Source organism: Podarcis melisellensis, assembly GCF_964234715.1.
Source record: "Podarcis melisellensis genome assembly, chromosome: 5".
In the NCBI taxonomy this organism is placed as follows: Eukaryota; Metazoa; Chordata; class Lepidosauria; order Squamata; family Lacertidae; genus Podarcis; species Podarcis melisellensis.
Window position 1 is genome coordinate 99,735,554 of NC_138537.1, and position 22,485 is coordinate 99,758,038.

At 42.4% G+C, this 22,485-nt stretch overlaps 1 protein-coding gene and 2 long non-coding RNA genes across 3 annotated transcripts in view; 1 reads left to right on the forward strand and 2 right to left on the reverse strand.

Annotated features, from left to right (window-relative positions):
- Positions 1 to 22,485, reverse strand: part of LOC309371028 — a 116,024-nt gene that overhangs the window by 84,588 nt on the left and 8,951 nt on the right. The window lies entirely within an intron of this gene.
- The window catches only part of DUSP16 (dual specificity phosphatase 16), a 57,880-nt gene that overhangs the window by 32,440 nt on the left and 2,955 nt on the right, over positions 1 to 22,485 (reverse strand). The window contains exons 2-3 of the mRNA XM_081913309.1: positions 924 to 1,547; positions 422 to 560 (exon numbers count right to left, since the gene is read on the reverse strand). Of these exons, the coding sequence (XP_081769435.1) occupies positions 422 to 560; positions 924 to 1,154 (370 nt within the window). The 5' untranslated portion in view covers positions 1,155 to 1,547. The remainder of the gene's footprint in view (positions 1 to 421; positions 561 to 923; positions 1,548 to 22,485) is intronic.
- Positions 1 to 22,485, forward strand: part of LOC309371027 — a 176,986-nt gene that overhangs the window by 5,931 nt on the left and 148,570 nt on the right. The window lies entirely within an intron of this gene.

Here is a 22,485-nt window from a genome sequence, read left to right on the forward strand (position 1 = left end):
GAGAAGCGGACACGGAGCAATGGATCCAAACTACAAGAAAGAAGATTCCACCTAAACATTAGGAAGAACTTCCTGACAGTAAGAGCTGTTTGACAGTGGAGTTTGCTGCCAAGGAGTGTGGTGGAGTCTCCTTCTTTGGAGGTCTTTAAGCAGAGGCTTGACAACCATATGTCAGGAGTGCTCTGATGGTGTTTCCTGCTTGGCAGGGGGTTGGACTCGATGGCCCTTGTGGTCTCTTCCAACTCTATGATTCTATGATTCTATGGTTAGTGTGTTGGATTTGGTCCAGGATTCAAATCCCCACTTGGCCATGAAGCACACAGAGTGACATTGGCACAGTCACTGCCTCTCTCCTCTCTCTTTTTGCATTATATGCACTGCCCTATGTGTGTCACACTCATATGGTTTTCAAGGATCCTACCTGCAAGCAGGTGAACAGAGCTGAAGTTTTTCTCCAGTTTTCCCAGCAGGACAGTGAGGAATGAGTCAGATGAAACAGAAGCCACATTATTTGAGCTTTGGTCATACACCACAACTTCTTGCTTGCTGTCAATTTCAACCTGGAAAAAATAATTGGGGAGGATTGATCAGATGTAGTAAAGTTTTTAAAAACTTTAGCACATTTTTCAAAAGAAAGCTCTTATTTATATCCCTATTATTATTAATTCAGACCATATTAATCTTCCCTTGGATTTTGTTTTGTTGTGTCTTGGGTAACATGGCAGCAGCAGAACCAGGGGAGAAGTGAAGCAGCCACAACATTTGCTCTGTGCTCTTGTACACTTGCTTGCTAGCTTGGGTTTAACATTATATGCTAACTGAGCTCATATGTCTTCGCTGGCAATCTTCCATCTCTAATTCTGTACCTATGCATAAGTGCATCTTAAAAAAAGGAATTTCACTAACACCCATCACTGCTTTACCTTGTGCTTTGCAGAATGCTGGATGAGCTCAGTGATCAGCACTTTATCTTGTTGCAGCCTTCGCTTCATGAGCTTGGAGCAGTTGATATTGATGGCATCCAAGATGTGTGATGTATTGTATTCCACAAAGGGGCGGCTGTCAATCACCAGCAATTTTTCTGTGCCGCTTTCCAGCAAAGCCACCAGCCTCTCACCAACTATCAGCTGAGTACCATTCATCTCATCAGCCATGACAACAGCAGAGGCCCTTCTTTTGCCACTGCCTTCTTTTTCCTCTCCAATTTGCAGCAGAGATGAAGAAGGTGATGTAATGGCTATTGACTTAAAGGCTTAGCCATTCCATTGTACTCAGTATATGAGGTCATACTGGCAGTGACTGGCAAGAGAAAAGTTAGACCCATTTTCTCTTGAGAGGGTCCTCCAAAGATGAATGCCCCGTCCGGCTCCCAGTTGATATTCTGGTTATATAGGGCTTGCTAAAGCAGCCCCTCACAACCCATTCATCCTGGGCTATAGAGTAGCCATTTCACAACTCAAACAAAAGCTGCTTTTCGACTGGTCCTGCCATTACATCATTCTTTACCTTTGTTCCCACATCATCGGCTTTTAGAGTGGACTAGGAGCCTGTTGAGACATGGAAAGAGGTGACAAGTGGCAGACAGAAAGAAAAGCAAAACAAACAAGACAGACTCTGGGAGTTTGCAACCCATAATCCCATCCCCCCTTAACTCTCCCTGTTGTCACAATAAAGTCTCACATGTGCTGTGAACCATCTTTTTCTTTTCTTTTCTTAAAATAAATGCATACATGATAATTGATTCCATTACTTCATTTATTCCCCCACCTAAGGGCAAAACTAGATGTTTGGTGGAGAGACCTTGATCCAGAAACCTTGGTCTCCAAGGACACAGACCCTTTGGTTTCGGAGATGGAGAGGTAGCAGGTGAGTCCTACATTTCTCATGTACTGAGAAGTTGCTTTTTTCCTCAACGCACGTGCCAGGGAAGAGCAGGGGAGTGGAGCACAGGGGGGAAGAGTTGGGCAGGAGAGAGAGAGAGGCACTCCTTCACCGACCCAGTCTTTCTGCTCCCCAAACGGCCTCATCTTTCCTCCCACTGCTTTTTAGGAGTTCAGCAGAGGCCTGGCTTTCTCACCCAGGTCTGCCACCAAAGTTCTAATTCTAACCCTAGTGTGCAGTTGGTCTGAGAATTTTCCAGTGTCTGCTGTAAGATTTTCCTTCAGTGAGGAAAAGTAGCCAGACCCGAATCTGGAACACTGCTGCTGTGGCAAGTCCTTTGTGGGGGGAAAACTGCATACGATGCTGCCTGTAAGGCATGCAGAAGAATGAGATGAAAGCATCCTAAGTGGTAGAGACTTCACCACTACAGACAGCTGGTGGAGAATGCTGGTTTTCTTTAAATGCTCCTCACTGCTAAAAACAAAAACCTAAATATATCATAGAGCTTGCCCAGAAGAAAGGATCTAGCTTTCATGACTTGCTAGCTTTCTACTCGCAGGGAGGGCACTGGGTTTACACACACCATCATCATCATTATGCAACACGTGTAGGTCCTGTTTTAATTATAGCATCGTAGTTGGTTAGAGGTGTACCAGATTTACATTTCCCCTGAGCTGTGCCAAACTAATGAGCTCAGAGGAAGAAACCTCAACTATTAAAAGGCTGAATAAGTGGCGTAGCGTGGGGGGTGCAGGGGGGGCCGGCCGCACTAGGCGCAACATCTGGGGGTTAGGGTTAAGGTGCGCAAATCCACGGGTTAGGGGGCGCAAATTACTTGCCTTGCCCCGGGTGCTGACAACCCACGCTACGCCACTGGGCTGAATGTACCCAACTGGAATTAAATGTTGACTGGAATAAGAACAGTCATTTCCTTAGGGTGTGTTTTATTCCCCAGTGATCCAGGGACCATAAATACCTTTTGCTGCAGAAAAACCAAGCCCCTCATAGGCGATGAGAGTCTGTAATAGTCTGAAATTAATGGTATCAGCTAGCAGACAGCTTTGTCATTAGAGAAACTGGGCACTGTTGGAGCATAGCAAAGATTTATTTATTTATTTTTAAATTTTACTTATGATTTACAGATTTATACATTTCAATAATTTTACAGTCATTTTAACAGTTCAATACTTGACTTATTTTCCTCTTTCTGTGGTTCCTTAAATTTATTTTTAATATATTTTCCATATCCAAATTTATTTGTTCATTTATTCATCTACTTTAAATATATACTCTTATGAAACTGCAGTAGATGAATAAATGAACAAAACTGCAGTTTCGTAAGATTTATTTCATTTTAAGAGATATGCAATTTAACTATATATTGAATAGCTCTTGTTCTTTCAAGCTGAAAAAGCATCCTTGCTCACACAGTTTTCATGTAAGCAGGGGAGATGATTTCTCCCATACCAATCAAAACATGGGGCCTAGCAACCAGATAAAATTGTTCTGGGTAGCAGTTATGGCCCACGTGCCTTCAGTTGGTAATTCTTGAATTAAAGAAATTATTATTTGGTGAAGATGAACTAAACTATGGGCAGTATTTCAACTAATGAGTTCTGTCACTGCAAGGATTTCCACTCGCACAATAGGACTTTCCCTCTCTGCACATGCTTGCTCTGTGCCTTCCCCAAATCTGCTCCAGAGGAGGGAGGGGGGAACAGCCAGAACAGATTTAGGGGGGCCTGAGGGGGAGGAAAGCAGCAGAACGTTTCATTGCACAAGCAGAAACCACCTTATCACTATGTTGAATTCCACTCCCATCTGTAACTAATTCAAGAATCACTATTTTTCAAACAATTTTGATTTACCAACAGAAGCACAGTCAGACTTCTGCCTAAGCAGCCAATAAAAATAGTGAGCAACAAAGAAAATACAGATCTTGGGATACTAGTCACATCCCCATTTATGCATTTCTGAACCACAAATCTTTGTCCTATGTTGCAAGGACATGCATCCAACTTCCAATGACACGAATTCAAGAGAAGGGAATTATGTGTGTTTATAGATAGAATCTGCAAAGATATACTGCACTCTCCAGGGTTCTCTGCAATATACAAACTCACTACATCCACAGAAACATGTAGGTCATAATTATGAGTATTTTGCCAGTCGTGAAAGCATCGAGAATGTGGCAACTTCTTCCCAACAAAGATCCACTGTCTAAAATTAGCAAAATGTAGGGAAAAGAACAAAACCCATGGAGTGAGGCTTCCTGCACAATTCATGCCCTGCTCTTTGGAACAGAATGAGCTTCTACTTTCAAAGACTCTTGGGGACCTCATTACCTACCCACCCACAATTCTAATAGAAGTCGTTCTGTTTGCTTCAATGAGCAGAAGATCAGACCTGTTAATGAGGCAGCCAGGCAGTCTGCTTGGATGTGGATAAAGACTAGAGTTTATGCCTGGCCAGTAGAAAAGGAAAACAGAAAAAATGTAATGAACTTTCTAAATGGATACTCCCCCCCCCCACTTTTATTAACCAACTTAGAAACTTTTAAACAGATATATATTTTTTAAAAGCCAAGCCAGTTACAGGCCTTTCTTTTGGGGAGCAGGGTTTTATGTTGTGATGGTATAAAAATATATCCCCAAATATCTTCTTCCAAGTCTATCAAAGTGCTATTTGGGTAGTATTTCTGCCTCTAATACATACACATCAAAGGAAGCACTTTTAAAAAGTTGTGTGAAAGAACCTTAGTCTTTTTCCTAAATAGTAGTTTTGAAACTACAGCAACCCTTCCACGAGAAGATCAGTAATATTTGGAATATCATCAGTAATGATGGATGAGCTTCCATGAATAAGCCATTTGTTCACTGTACCAATCTTCTCCCACAATGCACTGCTGCAGTGGAGTACAGGGTGTGTCCCAGAATCACATTCCCAGTTCACTCAGGCCAACAGAGAGGTCGCTCCAACAGATATAGGCAGCGCCTTCTGCCAACCACATATGCACCCTAGGAGAAAAGGCTCCTTAGCAGATGGACAGGGTGCTTCGCCAGACAGGTCAATATGAGGAGGATTCCTTCCAAGGAAACCTTTGAAAACCACTGATCTAAAGTACAACTAATACCATGTTTGCAAGATAATCTTTATGAGCAGAGCAAAGCCACCTTCATACAGATGAGGTCAGCTGCCACATCATTTGTTGATATTCTGACAGGACGCTATCAGGCAATTAAAAACAAGTTTTGCCTGCTTGTTCTCTGAACGATGAACACCTTGATAAAAGTGGAGCAACATTCTCAAGTTAGCAGGTGGGTCCATGAAACATCATCCTTTGAGGAAACTGTAGTAGAATCTACACGCATGTAAAAAAAACCCTGTGAAAATGCTTTTTAAAAAACCATTTTGAAAAATACAGTCCTGAATGCCTCCATTTTGGAACATTTCAGCTCCTGAACAATGAAAACCCGGAAGTAAATGCTCCAGTTTTTGTACGTTTTTCAGAAGCTGAATGTCCGACACGGCTTCTGCTTCAGTGCAAGAAGCTCCTCAGCCAATTGGAAGCCGCGCCTTGGTTGTTGAACATTTCAGAAACCGAATGGGCTTCTGGAATGGATTATGTTTGACAACTGAGGTTTGACTGTACATTGAATTTTGCATAGCTCACTGTGTGCTCATCTAGTGTCCCATTTGTTTATTGCACTTTACAACACATTTAAAACGTCTTATTTGCAGCTGTATAGCTGAGTCCCTAGTCAGTTGGCACTATCAGTACAGTGGTACCTCGGGTTAAGTACTTAATTCATTCTGGAGGTCCATACTTAACCTGAAACTGTTCTTAACCTGAAGCACCACTTTAGCTAATGGGGCCTCCCGCCCTCGCCGTGGCTCCAGAGCACAATTTTTGTTCTCATCCTGAAGCAAAGTTCTTAACCTGAGGTACTATTTCTGGGTTAGCGGAGTCTGTAACCTGAAGCGTATGTAACCCCGCAAATTATCATTTTTAGAAGAGTGTTCCATGGCTCCTGGGGATCCCTCCTCTCAACATATTTTATGTTATTTATATATGCATATCTTGCTGACTGCTTCCATAGGATCCCCATTGCAATGCCTACAGTTTTTTGTGGCTGTCTATGCCCCCTAAAATTTGTCTACTAAAAGAATATTAAAAGCTATTTTAAAATTAATGTTTTTAAAAACATTTCCCTGGTCATAGTGTATGCATATGATTGTTTGTAAGCAAGTCTACTTTTACTTGAAGTTAATTTCCCCCACCCCTCATATTCCTACTGTAATATGGGAACAAAAGCAAGCAAGGGAAAAATTAAAATTATTGTAGCAGCAGTGGGAAAAGTAAATGCTGTAACTGTTTTAAAAGCAACACTTCAATATTCTAAAATTTGGTTTTCAAACTGGATTCCTTTCAGCTAATCAGAGGGGTCCTCAGTCAGAGGATGAGTAATGACCGAAAAGACTTTGCTGAAAGGACAGCTTGTCTTTCTACTGCTGAACATTTATTGCCATCTACAGCTGCATGGGAGCATTGGACGTGGTCTAGTCCTCATTCAAGAGCACCATAATAAGCTCACAGCTCTGTATGAACCAAATGCCACATATTTTAGTCCATTTCACCCAGGACTGACCTATTTTTTCAGAGCTCTGTTCTTCTAGTCTCCAAAACATACTGGAACAGCTAAGTTTGTGTCTTCAGTCTTCCTCTATTTTTGCATTGTGCAGTATATAAACTTAAGACCAGGATGGGCATCTGTTTATGCTTAGCGAAGCAGCATACATAGTTTTGTGTAATGGATACCCAAGAACATGAGCATGTAAAAACTGTAATTCTCACATAATTTGTGGTTCTGAGTTGTGAGATAAAAAAACTGGCAAAATATATTGAATGCATTTACTAATTCTTCCCCTTCCACTTTCCACAGACAAGTATTAGTTACATGCAGATTACATAATTTTACTACAGGTGATTTCTGCTTGATCGAGGCTGCCAAGAGCAACAATTTAAACTTGAAGGGGGAAGGGCAATGAAGGACAGAAGGAGTTTGAGGGAGAGGATAACTTCTTGAGTCTCAAACACAGATAGCCTAGTCTGCTATTTATTTTTGAAAATTGCTTGCCTGTTCACCATGGACTTTGACACCTCTTAAGATAATTGTAACCATATTTTGCACTATGGTTCCCAAGATCAAGGAGCAGGTGGTTTTCTATGTTTGGCTACAACTGGATACCATTTTGAGTCAATATGGCAGACTAGACCTTCCAAAACTGCACTGATTCAGAGTCCAGAGTGCTAACCATTCAGGAATGGAAAAGAGATATGGCAAGATTCATATGGAACGGGGAGAAACTGAGAATAAAATACCAACTATTAACAGATAAAAAAGAGAGAGGAGGCTTTGCACTTCCTGATTTAGAACTATACCACACAGCCACAGGTCTTCTATGGCTCAAAGACTGGATAACATTAAGAGATTCAGATGTGTTGGATTTGGAGGGATATGATAATCGATATGGGTTGCATGCCTATCTAATTTATGAGAAGCTGAAGGTCCACAGGGGTTTATTGAATCCTCTAATAAGGAAATCATTATATAAGATCTGGATAAAATATAAAGGAATATTGGAACCAAAAATACCTCTGTGGACCTCGCCAGCAGAAGCAATGGAAGTTAGGAAAAAGAACACGCAGGGGGTACAGGGCCACATACTGAGTAGTATTAGAAGAAAAACATTTTCTTTTTTGTTACAAACAAAAACAGAGAGTGTTATATAAATGTTGCATAAATGTATATTTTTTAAAATAATAAAGATTGGAGGGGGAAAACTGCACTGATTTTACCAAATTTGTGAGGTCATTTCTGAAATTAAGCAGGTTTTTCTCTATGTTTAGATTGAACTGGAACTATTTGGAATCAAGATGGCACACTGAAGCATGCAAAAGTGCACTGATTTCAAAACTGCACCGATTTTTTGATTTCTTATCATTCCTGAGCAATGGCAAGAATGAGGTTGCTCATGTTCTAATAAAACACACAAACACAGACACACGGTACACACACACACACACACACACACACAAATGAATTGCCTCATTCCACTGTGCTATTAAGTTTAAAATAAAAAGACTCCCTTTTTTGGATGTGTAGGAGAGAAGAAGAAAGGAGGAGTGTGGGGTGAAAGATTGAAGGCTCAGTTCTTATAATAAAAATACTGCCTAAGTACATGCTCCAACGCAAACAGCTAGCAAATTTTAAATGTGTATGAATGCAGCAGACTGCAGTTGTTCAATAATGAGGGAAAGGCACTCTGCTAATGACTTGTCATTGTCTTCAATCCTTGCCTGAGGTCTTCCAAAGACAGGCCGATGCCTTTTGTAGGATGCAAGACGAGATGGACCTTTGGACAAGAAGGAAATTCTTGTGTTCTTACATGCTCATAGATCTTTTCCCCATATTGTAGGATTCAGTGCTGGTACCATAGGCGTAGCCAGGATTTTGTTAGGGGGGCAGGCTTTCGTTGGGAGGGGCAGAAGATCAGATCTGTATTGATTTGTATTGATGGGGGGACAGATGCCCCCTGCCCCACCCTTGGCTTTGACCATGGCTGGTACTGAACACAGATCCTAGACTGAATCCTGATGAGGTCTTGGCACAAATTATATAAAGTAACAGGAAACAAGGAGAACTTCCCTATAACAAGAAAGGGGAAGGGGACAGTTGTTGTACAAACAGCATGTTTTATGAAGAACTGCTTGAGGAGGGGAAATAAATTGCATATTGTGTGGACAACAAAATCCATATGTTCTCAAGTTGTAGTTTGCTTACAACAGAGGTACAGGTCCCTGCTTAATTTCCATAGAGAAGAGGGCTAGAGCTTAAATCTGTGTGGTAGTAATACCATCATTATGTAAGCCTTGCTTCTTAATTTTAGGTAAGAATTCCAAATGTTATGAATATCACATAGTATGCATAGTAAAGACACATAATAATTAAACACATGTTATATGTGTTTAATTTGTGTAGCTTGTCTCATTGCTTTCAACAACATACAAAGAGCAATACTGAATCAGCACATCTAGTTGAACACTTTGTCCTCACAGTGACCAGTTACATGTCCATGGGTGAGCACAACAGCACCCACCCCACTTGCAATCGCCGCTACCAACTTGTATTAGAGGCACACTGTACTGCCTCTGGTAATGGGGGGGGCACCCAGCTATCACGGCTATTTGCCATTGATAGCTTTATTCTTTGTAAATTTGTCTAATCCTCTTTTAAAGTCATCCCAGTTGATGGCCATCACTACCTAGTGTGGGAACAAACTCCACAGTTCAACTATGCACTGTGTGAAAAAGTACTTTCTTCTGTGTTTCCTGACTCCATATACTTTCACACACTTTTAGTTCCCTTTTGATATTTATGACACAATTTATGAAATCTATATTGTGTTGCCCAATCATTATCCAGAAGCTACACAGCTGTTCCACTAAATGCTGCCTCTACCCCACACTCTCAAGCACAGGAGCCTCCCTGTTTTCCTCTGTGAAATGTTTGCAGATTTGCAGGTGTCAGATTCTTCCACAGTGCACAAGAATTCCTCATCAAACAAACAGAATGGTTCCCTGAAGTAAACATTTTAATACCACTTTGCTAAAACCAGGGAACATTCAGGCTCAGTGACCCCATGTCTCCACATTCAAATAATGCCACCCAGGAACCATTTACTGCACGATCTGTTATCTGCTGTTATCAGCTCCCAAGTTTGCAAGACTTGCATCTGAATGGCATTTCTGAACAGCAGCCGCTGAAGGCTATTTCTGTCACCACACACCCCTCCAAAAATGCTGGTTCACATGTCCATAACTAACCTCACTTGCACTTAAGTTTGTAAATAAACCACATTAGTTCATTCAAATGTCAAAGTGGTTTCTGTGTTAAGAGCTGCTGGCCAGGGCTGCTCCACGTTAAGTCATGGGAAATACAACAGAGCCCTGCTGATTCACAGCATCATTTAGGTGCTTTTGCACTCAATTTCATTTCCTCATTTTATACGCCTCCCAGGTGCACCCCATAAAACTTTAGAGAGTACATAAGAACTAGGATCAGGCCAATGGCCCATCTAGTCCAGCATTTTGTTCTCACAGTACCCAGCCAGATGCTATCAGGGACTGCACTGGGGAAAGGAGGGCTGGGCTCAGGAGAGGGAGGTAGTGGCCAGTGGGGAGGAAGAGAAGGAAGAGTGGGCAAGGCATGGGAAGGGCCGGGTGCTTCCCCACACACTCCTGCACCCCTGTTTCCCAGAACCAGTAGAGAATTGAAGCGGGAAGAGCAGAGCCAGCTTCCACATAGGCATAGTCTCTGTCAGGGAAAGGTACATAAACTGGTGGAGGGGGAGTGATCCCCAGATGCTGCAACTGCTCCACAGAGCGCAGGAATAGCTTCCTAGACACTATATTGGTGTGCAGATGTCACGTGCGCCTTGAACCTGTTTAAAATAAAAGGACTTTAAAGTGGTTGGACTGATATGGTACTGTTATATCTATGTAGCATAGTTTTCAAAACTTGAAAGAAAAAATGTGGGTTGGCTTAATTTTCATTTGACAGTGCATTGTTCATTCAGTCCTGTGATGTCAGCCTCATGTTTAAACATGCCCCATTTAACACTGCTTAGTTTTCTTAACTCTTCTCATTCCCTTGTGCCTTTAACCTGACACACCACACTGACTTTAAGAAAGTCACATTGGCTTCCTGCCAAAAGACATTGCACAGGGATTTTTTGTTGCTTTAGTGAGGTAGGATAGCTGGGGGGAAAATGCATGCCTTTGGTTTCAGATAGTACATTGGTAGACGAATTTTAAAAGCCCAGGATGCAAATTTCTGTGGCTATGGTGGCTCATTTACCAAAAGTAATGTATTTAGCATCAACTCTGGAAGTGTGTACTTGATAATGACCGAACAAGTATGGTCAGAATTAGTTTGATCAGAATTTTGCCCTTAAGTGAAGCGCTACCTTTTCCCTCAGACTTTTGGGGAAAGGTCAGGTACATTGGCTTGGATTTTATTATTGCTGCATTATTATGAAATTTAATATTGTCTCATTTTTGTTTTAACTGTGTTATTTCTACCCTAGGACTTTAGGGTGAATATGGTCAACACAACAAACAAATATCACCTGCTTTGCTCTGGCCTATAGATGTAAAGAGGCATTCTTGTCTGTCTCTACACTTGCCTCCTTTCGTCAGTGCTGGTTGGTGTCACACACAGCCTGAGCCAGAATTTCTTAGCTGGACTTTTTGGGCTCAAAAAGGAGTCCTTAGATGGGGATGTTTTATGAAAGGTCCTCTTTGCTCACCTTTTGCACTCCTCTGCTTCCTGCCTGTGGTCTTGGGAATGCCAACGACCATACTCCAGATTCTTGAAGGACAAGACTTTTTCTTTTCTTTTACCCATGAGACTTCAGAGTGAGAGCAGAAAGCACTGACCCTTGGTCTGATTTGGCTTCATATCCAAAACTCATTGGTTACGTGGCTTTGTTATGAAACCAACTCAGAATAGGGGCAAAGCTTCCTGCCCTCACTCTGGAGTCTTGTGAGTAAAAGAAATAAAAAGAGCACCAGGTAAGGGTGGGGCAAATACTTCAACAATGTTTACAGGGTCCCCGCAAAACAGTCCAAGAAGGGGTCACTAGCTGAAGCCTGCAAACAGTGGCAAAGCCAAGGTATATTAGGCTCAGTCCTTGTCCGAATCCCTATCTGACACCACACAAGGTGCCAGCTCAAGAGCCACTGCATGATCAAGTTCCAACAGGTATACAAGCACCAAGAAGTGGTGGCATAATAATATTATTACCTAAGTGCTTTCAAAACCAGGTGTTCTACAATAAATAAAGACAGTTCTAAGGGAAATATTACACTCTGCTGTCAGTCTCACTGGGTCCTCTGGGGCACTGGCATTTGCCCAGCCATGCCAGGTGCTGAGACCAGGCCTTCCAGCAATGTGGTTTTTGGGCTTTGTTTGCTTAACAGGGCCGAGTACAAGCTGGGTTCATCTGGCCCTTGCCATTAGACAGAGTGAGGAGACTGCCCCAGGATGCTGATGTGCCGGAGCTAGTAGACCTCTGAACACCAGTTGCTGGGGATCTCAGGTGGGAATGCTGTTCCACTCAGTCCTGCTTGGAGACCTCCCATAGGCATTGGCTTGGCCACTGTGAAAACAGAGTGCTGGACTAAGCAGGGCGTTTGGTCTGGTCCACCAGGATTCTTCTTAGGACAGAGCCGTGTGTGCCATAAAGTCTGTCCTGTATCCCCTAAACTAGGCTATTGTCCTCAGCTGAAGTGGAGGACCATGTTCCATCATCAGGGCTGATACACAGTTAGCCTCTGTATGTAGAACTGGTGGCCAGGTGGTGAGGGCACTATCTCATCCTGCATCTAAGAGACAGAAATGTCTTAGGTAGCTGCTGGCAGAATCTGAGCCCAGGAACTTGAACACACACTATAGGTCTGGATTTGGACAGAGCCATCCAAGTCCCCAGTGAGATTCTGACAACTTTATATATGAATTGGCTAAAAATGATCTGTAAAGTAAGGAGTTATACAGAGATCTCAGAGCAAAAATATTGTGAAAATTCCAGACACCCAGAGAAGTTCATGTTTGTACGTTAACTCTAAGAGAGAGTACAAGCTTCTCAGCAATTTCCCTTTCTGCATATAATGACAAATGACAGGAGGAAATTACCACATTATTGTAAAATGTAGAAATTTATTTGGGATGGTTAATAACTCATTTATGTGGCAATAAGAAGAAAGAGGTGACAGAAAAACAACTTTGGGAGCCAAAGGTGAAGGCAAGGATTTATTTCATTAGCCAAATGAAATCACCACTTATTTCAAGGTTATGTCACAGTTACATCATTAAGCTTACAACATTCGGTTCCCAGAATTATTACAGAAAGAGGAAAGATTGCAAACAGAAGAAAGACACATATTAATATATAACCAACAAGCACGTAGCAAAGGATTATGGGCCAAAGCAAGTATTACTCTGAACTACTAATGAAGAAAAATATAGACCAGTAGTTTAATGTTCTAGAGTGGGCCTCAATGTAGCAACAACAGTTATGGGGAACATTTGACCTGGAAGATTTTACTGTATTTGTACAGGGCTGTCATGTTTATTGACATAATGCAGCATAGTCTTAAAGCAGCTAGGAAGGTCACTATCAAAGCTTCCATAAAACTGCTCAGCTGTTTTCAAAGGTAAACTGTTAAAATCCATAACTAGTCAGCAAAATTCAAAGTGAAATTGAAGCAGAGAAGATCTGAGTATGATGTTTTAGGCCCACAGCAAGACTGCTGGATACATGCAAAATCATGCCTCTTTGGCCTTTGAGTGTTACAACTGCAACAATTCTAAATACAGTATAGCAAAACTAGCCAAGATTCCTGTTTTCAGTGGTTGATTGTCCAGAGATCTTTCTAACACTGTGACAGATATATAACACACGCAAAACACACACTTGCCAATAAAAACGCATGCCACAATAAATTTATCAGTCTTCAAAGTGCTGCAAACTTAGAGTGACAGTCAAATACAGCTACCTTTCTAGAACTAGCATAATAATGCTATTTATTATGAATCATCAGAAAGGAAATTTTATTTTTAATTAACAAATAATTAATTAGTATTGCTAATTAAACTCTGGTGCAGCTGATATACTGGTGCAAAGTCCTAACAAAAAGGAGACCAAAACTTCCTCATTGCTTAGAACAGAATTTAATTCCCCATAAAAATTACAGATAAGAGAATCACTGGGCATTTCCTCATATCTGAATTGGCTACTTTCTAGGGAATAATCCCACCATACGAGTAAAGAGGATTAGATCTAAGGATTGCTCAAAAGGATCAGCTGTTTAGAGTTGCCTAGTCTAAAATGGTGTTTTAACATAATCAGTTTCTTAAGCAAATGGGACTAGGTATGCATTACAAAACCATTATACTTCCACAGCATGAAATGGATATTTCAGCATTCTGCTGCTCGCCTCCGAGGCATGGTTTATATAAGCTCATATATTGCTTGGCTATTGTACATTATTGTACACTTGATGACTGAGAAATGAATGCAAAAACTGACTTGGGAAGAGGATAGACAGGTTACTAAACTTCGGAGCAATGTTTTGAGATGAGGGAATGGGCACGTTAATGGGCTCCTAGGTGCTGTTATGCACCAGAGGTGGTTTGGTGCCCAAAAGACTCATGCAGTTGACTTCAGAGGTACTAGGATTCCAGCCGGAGAGGAAGTCAGGCCCCACTGGTGGCAACAGAGTCCGACAGATTAGGGAATACTAGAAAACAGACTAGCAATATCTGGTTTTCAACGGTGTGATATATCAGCAACTAAACAGTGCAATATTCCAATATAACATAATGTCTAAAATCAGAGATCAGGAGTGGGAATGATAGAAGGAGCAGTCACGGAGATTGGGCAGGGGTGTTTGTGGGTGCAGATCAGGCGGGGGATAAGGGAAAAAGCAACTGTGGAGATCAGATGGAATGGGGAAAGGAGAGCAAGCGGAGTCACCTCCAGCACATGGTTTGAGGGGGAGGGGAGGGGGACAGGGGGTGCATGAAGTCTCTGTCAGCGGGGAAGCCAGCGGTGGCAGCCAGCAGAGATGCATGTCCACTGCACCCTCCTGAGAAAAGCTTCTCGGCCTCAGTGTCAGGGGAAGGTAATGCCACGGTGCCCGTCAGTGTGAGGGAAGGCTGCAGCGCTATTGACTGCCCTGGTCTCCCTCAGCATGAAGGAAGGCAGCTCAGATCAGCAGTGTGATCAGCTGAGATCACGGTGCGATATCGGCAGTGTCTTGAAATTGGCTGCCCTCCTCTCCCTCAAGCAAGGAGCAATATATTGCTGCTTATTGCCAGGTCAAAATCGTTATCAAGGTGTGATTTCAAAACAGTTTTTGGCCAACATATTGAAAAATCACACAGAGCTAAAACAGACAATAAAATTTGTGATATTACCGTACTTGTCAGGTACAGTGCTGAGGAGGGCTGCACTGAGGAGGAATGGTGGGAGCCTTCCCCTCCCCCTGCTCCTGATCAGGATCCTGAATCTTCCCAGGAGCAGGGAAGTAGTATAGATTTGGAATAGTGGTTTGCAAAGAGACATAGTTCAGAAGGCAGCAGCTGGGAAGTACTGGGTGGAGAAGTGGGTGGAACCCTTAATTGGGAGCACCTTCATTCCGAGGAATGGATTCTTTGTTCTCTTGCTGTGATCATTAAAATTTCTAACTGCTAAGAGACTCCTTTCACTTTGTTCTGCTTATCTATTGCCAAAGAGTGGGGGAGGAAGCGGAGTCCCTGAAGCCTGACATTACCATGCAAAAATGACCAAGCATAGTTTGGGGGGAGGCAAGGAATGGGGCCGCGGACTCCCTGGGTGCATTCCGCAAACCCCCAATTGGGAAACAATGGGCTAGACTGTCATTCTGCTTAGTTAATGCTGCAGTTAGAAACAAATCTTCAAGCAGGGCACTCATGCCGGATTTTCACTTTGGGGGAAGGAGGAAGTGAGCAATGGTTTCCCAGCAAAGGTTCTGAAATATTCTGAAGCTAGCTTTTCTCGGGTGTACAAGTCACATGTAGAAGTGCTCAGAGACCCCTATTCCCCTTCCTGTGTCATACACCTGAAGGATGTCACATGATATAAAGGGCTGGGGCTCCATCAACAGCCCTGCCTCCAAGCTTGTTTAGCATCCCCTGCTCCTGATGACCACTAGTCCATATCATCAGAGCCACAGAAACCTATGCATATAGATTTCCCTGGCTCTGGTATGGACATCTAACATCAGTGCTAGGGGAAGTCACATCACCTTATACAGTAGCAGGGAAAGCTGCACCCCACAACCCCTTTAGTTGCATACAGCGCATGAGAGGTGCTCTTTGTGAAGAAAGTTGCATCTGAGGTGAGGCAGTGTGAGATGAGACAGAACTGCTGTGTTGCAGCAGTGAGGACCTGCTTCTTGTACACGCCAATCAACACATGAAACCACCAGCAAATGTTAAGTATTCAGTCAATGAGATGATCATCTGAACACAGAACTGGGCCAAAACAGCCCCCAAATAACCTTATTTGAGCTCTGGGGGTGGGAAGTAATGCTTCATTTAACATGCTACATTTTCATGCAGCTGTGTAAGATAATGGATTGCTAAATATAAGTAAGCTCTAAGGCACCTGTCACACTTTGGGGACTTGGCTTTCTCACCCCACCTTTGGCCGTAGATAAGCAGGACAAAGCAAAAAGCTTCACTTTTTGCCGTAGATAAGCAGGACAAAGCAAAAAGCTTCACTTACCATTTAAAGAGTCTTTAATGATCACAGCAAAAGAAGAAAGCAGCCATTCTCGGAATGACCAATTAGGGTTTCCACCCACTTCCTCCCTAGTCACTTCCGCCTCTTGCAACCTGATCTTGCAACCATATGCTTTTTGTGTAGCTACCTTATCTGCTCTCCGTGACCTTGGGCAGATAGGCTGGACACTTTCCAGTGAGAGAGAGTCTGTTAGCTCTCTCTCTTCCAGTTCTTCTTCACTTTGCTGTTCACTCCCCAGTTCATCCCAACTTTTGTCTTCAGAACTAGTCTTAGGGATGACCTGGTTGTCCAGACATGACCCTGTTATTGCATGGGGTCAGAGATCCATAACGTTTGCTTCAGCATATTGTTACCTCCACTGTTTGTCCTACAAACCCCTGGAAGTTGCAGTGGTATTTGGGGCAGGAGTGCTGAGTACTTTATCAGGTAAGGAGAGCCAGCTGCCCGAAGAGTACTTATGTCATATTGGCTGTTTGAGTTGTTCTCGGCTGCAACTTACCAGTACTTATGGACTGGGTGGTTCATAATATAAAAGCATTTTAACTTTATTTTTATATTTCTGTAATTTATTCATAAAACACTTTAAATGTTTGTGAAAGTCAGCAGAATTTAATGCTTAATGATACTAGAAGTGACTACTTCCAATGATGCCTTATTGCCTAGCTAATTTGGCAACTCCACTGGACAAAATCTGTGGCCAGACAATTTTGGCAATTACTGCATCAAGTGACTCACACCCTAATCCTACCAATGGGCTGTGAACATCAGCTGGTCCATGCTCAAGAGGAAGCCCAAAGGAGTGAGAGAGAAAACAAAGGCAGAGGTAAGACATCTTGGAGGAAAATCACTCTCCCCACAACTTGGTTGCTGAGTAAAACAAAACAGGGAGGGCTGGGGGCATTTCTTTACTCTGGAAACTAATTACAATTTTCATTCCTTCCCCTCTTTCTTCTTAAATCCCACCTCAGTTATTAAAAATCTACAAGAGCATTTCACAGAGACACAAAATGGAAGCCTGCCAGTCTATTCAGAGCCAACTCTGAGTAGGTCACTCTTGGCTCGGTAGCAAACCACAAATGGAGCACAAGGAAAGGACAAACCCTGTTCTCTCTCACACAAGCCTCCAGCCTAAATTCTTTTCTCCTCTTCCAAAACGTGGACCTGCTACAGTCATTGAAGAAAAAGTAATATACAGAGAGCCAAAAAGATCTCCACTAGGGAGTTCTAACAGTTGCCAATAAGTCATTGCATCCATTGCCCACCCACCCCCACCCAAGAAAACTAATAGCAGGAATGACTGCTATTAGAAGCAGAAGCTTCCCTGAATAATATTTTAGTTTTTCACACACCCAGCGAAGGATACTTTCATAATAAATGTGAGCACCTCACCAAGCTTCTCTATCCATAGATCAAAGGCTTTGCACCTGGGAACCTAGTAGGGAAGGGAAAGCAGCTGAAAAGCTAAGCGCCCCTTCTTTCTTCTGAGCTGCCCCTCCCAGAGCTGGTTTGACTTGACAGAAGTAGGAAAGGAGATGCCTGCTCTCAATGCCACTGATAAACAACACTTCAAGAAAATTTCAAAGTCCGTTTACAAAGTAAGAACATCAATTGAAATACACAAAAAACATAAAAGCCAATTTAAAACACAAAAGCTAGCATAAGAAATCAGCAGCAGAAATAAGATAAATTCAAGTACGAAACAGGAACGTCTTTATTCACTTCCCAAAAGAAACAAGTGATAAAATGAACTTCCTGAGGGTCAGGATTCCATCATTTCAGGGCCACCACAGGAGGAAAAAACCACTGCTTTGTTGCACAAATTTACATGTCGCAGACACTTTTGTCCTTAAATGAAGCCCAAGAGCAACACTGTGGGCAAGTGTTTCTGTGAAGCATTAAAAAGGGACATTTCCCAGAGCTGAACTCTGCTTCCTTGTGAAATCTTGTGTGGCCCTGTGGGTCATGAGTCTTTTGCTTTCCTGCCCAACTGATTTCTTCCCTTCGGGTAAAGCCTTGGTTTTTACACAGATTAATGATGTTTCCATTAATCACTGATAAAAAGGCAATGTAGAAATGCTATAAATGAAACAATGTCTACCATGCTGTCGCCTCTCCGCCTCTCCGCCTCTCCTTCCTTCCTTTCTTCTTCTTCTTCTTCTTCTTCTTCTTCTTCTTCTTCTTCTTCTTCTTCTTCTTCTAACAACAGTTTTAGAGGGTTTTTCTTGTGTTTTTAAATGTTCATAGTCGTTCAAATATATGTTGGAAGTGTAAGAAAAAGGAGGGGACGTTTTAACACATGTGGTGGGATTGTAAGGTAATTAAAAAAAATTGGGAAATGATATACAACGAATTGAAGAAAATGTTCCATTTAACATTTGTTAAAAAACCTGAGGCATTTTTGTTGGGGATTGTAGGGAAAGACCTGCCAAAAAAGAAATGAGAGCACAAAAGACACCAGGCTGACATGAGGTAAGATCTTGGATACATAAGTCAATGCCTTCAGTATTATGACAGGTCGGACGCCCTTTCTTCAGGGATGAGACTAGAGGCACAAAGAAGGACAGGGAATTGCACTCTGAGCCAGCCCCAGAAGCACCTAAGAAACTAGAAGCAGTTGAAGACACAGAGTATGAGGTGCAAGAACTGGGGTAGAAGGGGGTAGGGAGGTGGTAAGAGTGTGGGAACACTGGGCTGGCAGTGGTGAGGAGCACAGGGAGGGGCTAGGGAGGGGCAGATGGGGCACTTGGCCGGTGGAGTGTGGTGGTGGGGAGCCACTGGACCCCCTGTCCTTTTTGGAAACCGAATCTTTTGTCATGATTAAATAATTTAAATGGCAAGTTCACAAGATAAGCACTTGTTGCTTGCTTATAATGTGTGTGTGTGTGTTTGGATATAGAGGTCCACATACATGTTTACACCATGTGAATACATAATGAGGGCACTGCTGCAAACAATCAGCTACAAAAACTGAGTCTTGTTTATACTGAAAATAAAATACCTGCAATGAAAGAAATGTGATGCTGACATCCCTTCCTTTAATTTTCAAGGAAAATGTAGCCAATCCACTTTAAATTCTTTAATTGCAGTGGATCAGCAGCCAGCATTTTTTAAAGGAAACTTGTGGAGTGTTTATTCTGTTATTGTTTATTCTTTTATATTATTCTTTAGAGTTTTATACTGCAAGTCTTTTACATGTCTACGCAGAAGTCCCACTGAATTAAGCCTACTCCTAGGCAACTGTGTAAAGATTGTGCAGTTGTATACTGCAATCTTAAGCATAATTACTCAGAAGTAAGTCCCACTGAGTCCAACGGGATTTACTCAGATAGACCTCAGGTAGATAATCTGAAAATGGCCTTGGCCCAGTATACCTGAAGGAGCATCTCCTTCCCCATCGTTCAGCCCAGACACTGAGGTCCAGCTCTGAGGGCCTTCTGGCGGTTCTCTCACTGCGAGATGTGAGGTTACAGGGAACCATGCAGAGGGCCTTCTTGGTAGTGGCGCCTGCCCTGTGGAATGCCCTCCCATCAGACATCAAGGAAATAAACAACTATCTGACTTTTAGAAGACATTTGAAGGCAGCCTTGTTTAGGGAAGTTTTTACTGTTTGAAGTTTTATTCTGTTTAATATTCTGTTGGGAGCCACCCAGAATGGCTGGGGGCACCCAGCCAGATGGGCGGGGTATAAATAATAATAATAATAACAACTGTTGCACATGGAAGTTCTACTTTTGACAAACAATTCACTTTTGCAGTCATAATACTTCTTAGGATACGTCCAATGATCAATTAGTCTCTGAGGAGATCTACTTTTTAATGTGCTTTAAGAACAAATGTGTTGAGGGGTGTGTAGATGTGCGTGTTGTGTATGCAAATGTGTGCTGGAAGGTGGGTGTAGGGGCCAAACAGAGCCTTTGACCCGGGTGCAAGAAAGCCTGGTTTTGTTTGACCACACTTGGCATGCTGGCTGTGGGGCTCCCAGATGAGGAACAGTGAGGGGGAGGCAAACTCAGTGACTGCCCCAGGTGGGAAAAGCCCCAGCTATGCCACTGTAGGGGAACCTGCACTTGCGCCTACCAGCAAACTGGTGCATTCCTGCCCTTGCCGCCTTCCTGTTCTGCCCCATCCCTGTCTGGCAAGCAGCAGAGGAGAGGGCAGCATACCAGTACTGGCCAACATGCCCCCCTGGCAACTGGGCACTTTCACAAGAACAGCCTGTGGTGCTAGCAGCTGCCTGGCCCAAGGCTGCCATGTCGTCCTCCTCTGACTCGGAAGAATTCATCTCAGACTGCTGCTGAAACAACAGCTAAGCTACTTGCAGCTTACAAGGTCAATGCTCACAGGAAAACACAAACAGATACAGCATGGTTTAAAGGGTGCAGTATCAGCACCAGGGCTACGGGCTGAAGGAAAAAGGGAAGAGAAGAGAAAGAGGGCAGTACTGACAACAGAAGGAGGTAGTACAAAGGTGAGGAAAAAATGGTGAGTTGTCTCACATTTACAAAGCCAAGCTAGACCTGAACAAAACTGGAAGCTGAGAAGACTCAGAGCAGACGGCCTGAGGGTGCTACTATACTGCTCTTATGGGGCTTATGGGGCCAAGAAGATGAGAGAGGGAATTCGTGCAGGAGTCAGAATTGCTTCACACTCACTGGGACACTGGTGGACATGCGTGTGAAGGATAGATGTATATCCACGGACTCTATACATTTGCAAAGCTAAGCAGGGGCCAGTATGCTTTCAAATTTCACTTTTCTCTCAGATTCATTCTATAACCAGCCATATAAAGACAATAATAATGGCCAACTTACAGAATTGCCAGAATGATTACTGGCCTGTATGATGAAGCACTTTCAACATTCTAAACTACCCACAGAAAATATTGAGTAGTGTTTTTTACTGCCCCCAGATCCACATTCATATATTTGATTAAGAGATTACCAAAATGATCTAGAGGTGGGTGTGGGGAGGGGACATTCCATCAATTCATGTGCTGCTGCAACAGCAGCAGTGCGCACTTTAAGGAGCACATGTTGCACAGTAAACACTCATTGTGAATCTGTACTATATGATGTTTGCCTTGTCAACAGCTTCAGCTCACAGAGCAGATTAAAGAAGTCAAAGCAACAATGACTCCAATATATTAGTTACTGTTTGGTAACAGCTAATTTGGAAAGTTATTTAAAAATAAAATAAAATCAGTGTTTGTGTGTGGTATGCGAGTATAGCTAGCTACAGATATAGATATTTTTGCTCAAATAATCCTTTGGTAAACAGTCATACTTAACATTTGAATAATGCAGTACCTCTATTTATTTTTTTATATTGACCACTTATAACCATGCAGAACTGACCAAATCTTTGGAAAATAAATATTGCTCAGCATGGAAACCTGAAGCCAGTTCTGACGGAGTGCTACAAACTTGGCTGAAACCTGCCTTGCAAATAAATTCACAGAAGTTAATAGCCAATTAATAGACCACAGAAAAATTATGAACCTGCTGGCCTACACATCTTCAACGTTAAGCCATTTGTTTGAACATGTCATAACAATCTTTTTAATTTTTTGTTGTCACCTGGATGCAATTCTCACTTGTCACACACACCCAAGCAAATGACCATTGCAAAACCAAGATGAAAGTATATGAGCGAAGGAGTATCGTGAAGGGTATAAGCACAAAATGAATGACACCATTTCATTTTGGATTGGAATATCTGGAATAATTTCCATCCAAAATGTATTCAGCTAATGTGCAGGACTCTCTCAGCAGTTATTCTGGCTGCATTATTGTTATAAAGATGCGCACAGGAGTCAATTTCTAAGTGTTTTAACAATGTTGTGATTAGCAGCATGGATTTGTCAAGAATAGATCCTGCCAGATAAATTTTATCTCTTTTAAAAAATATTGGTGGATTGTAGGAATGCTCTGGATCAAATCATCTTGATGTCAGCACATATTTTGGTTAGCAAACTGTTTATAGTATAGATGGTGATACAAACAATACTCAATGAGTGCTCATCTATGATTTCCCATCAAATGGGGGGAGGCTCTGTTGTGGGCCCAAAACCTTTCAAGATGTCATTCAATTATTTAGGTGATGGGGTAGAGAAAATCCTTATCAAGTTTAGAGATGACAAAAACTCTGAGCAAAATCTAACACCTCCTCAGAATACAGCAATAAAATTCAAAATGACTTTGATAGGAGACT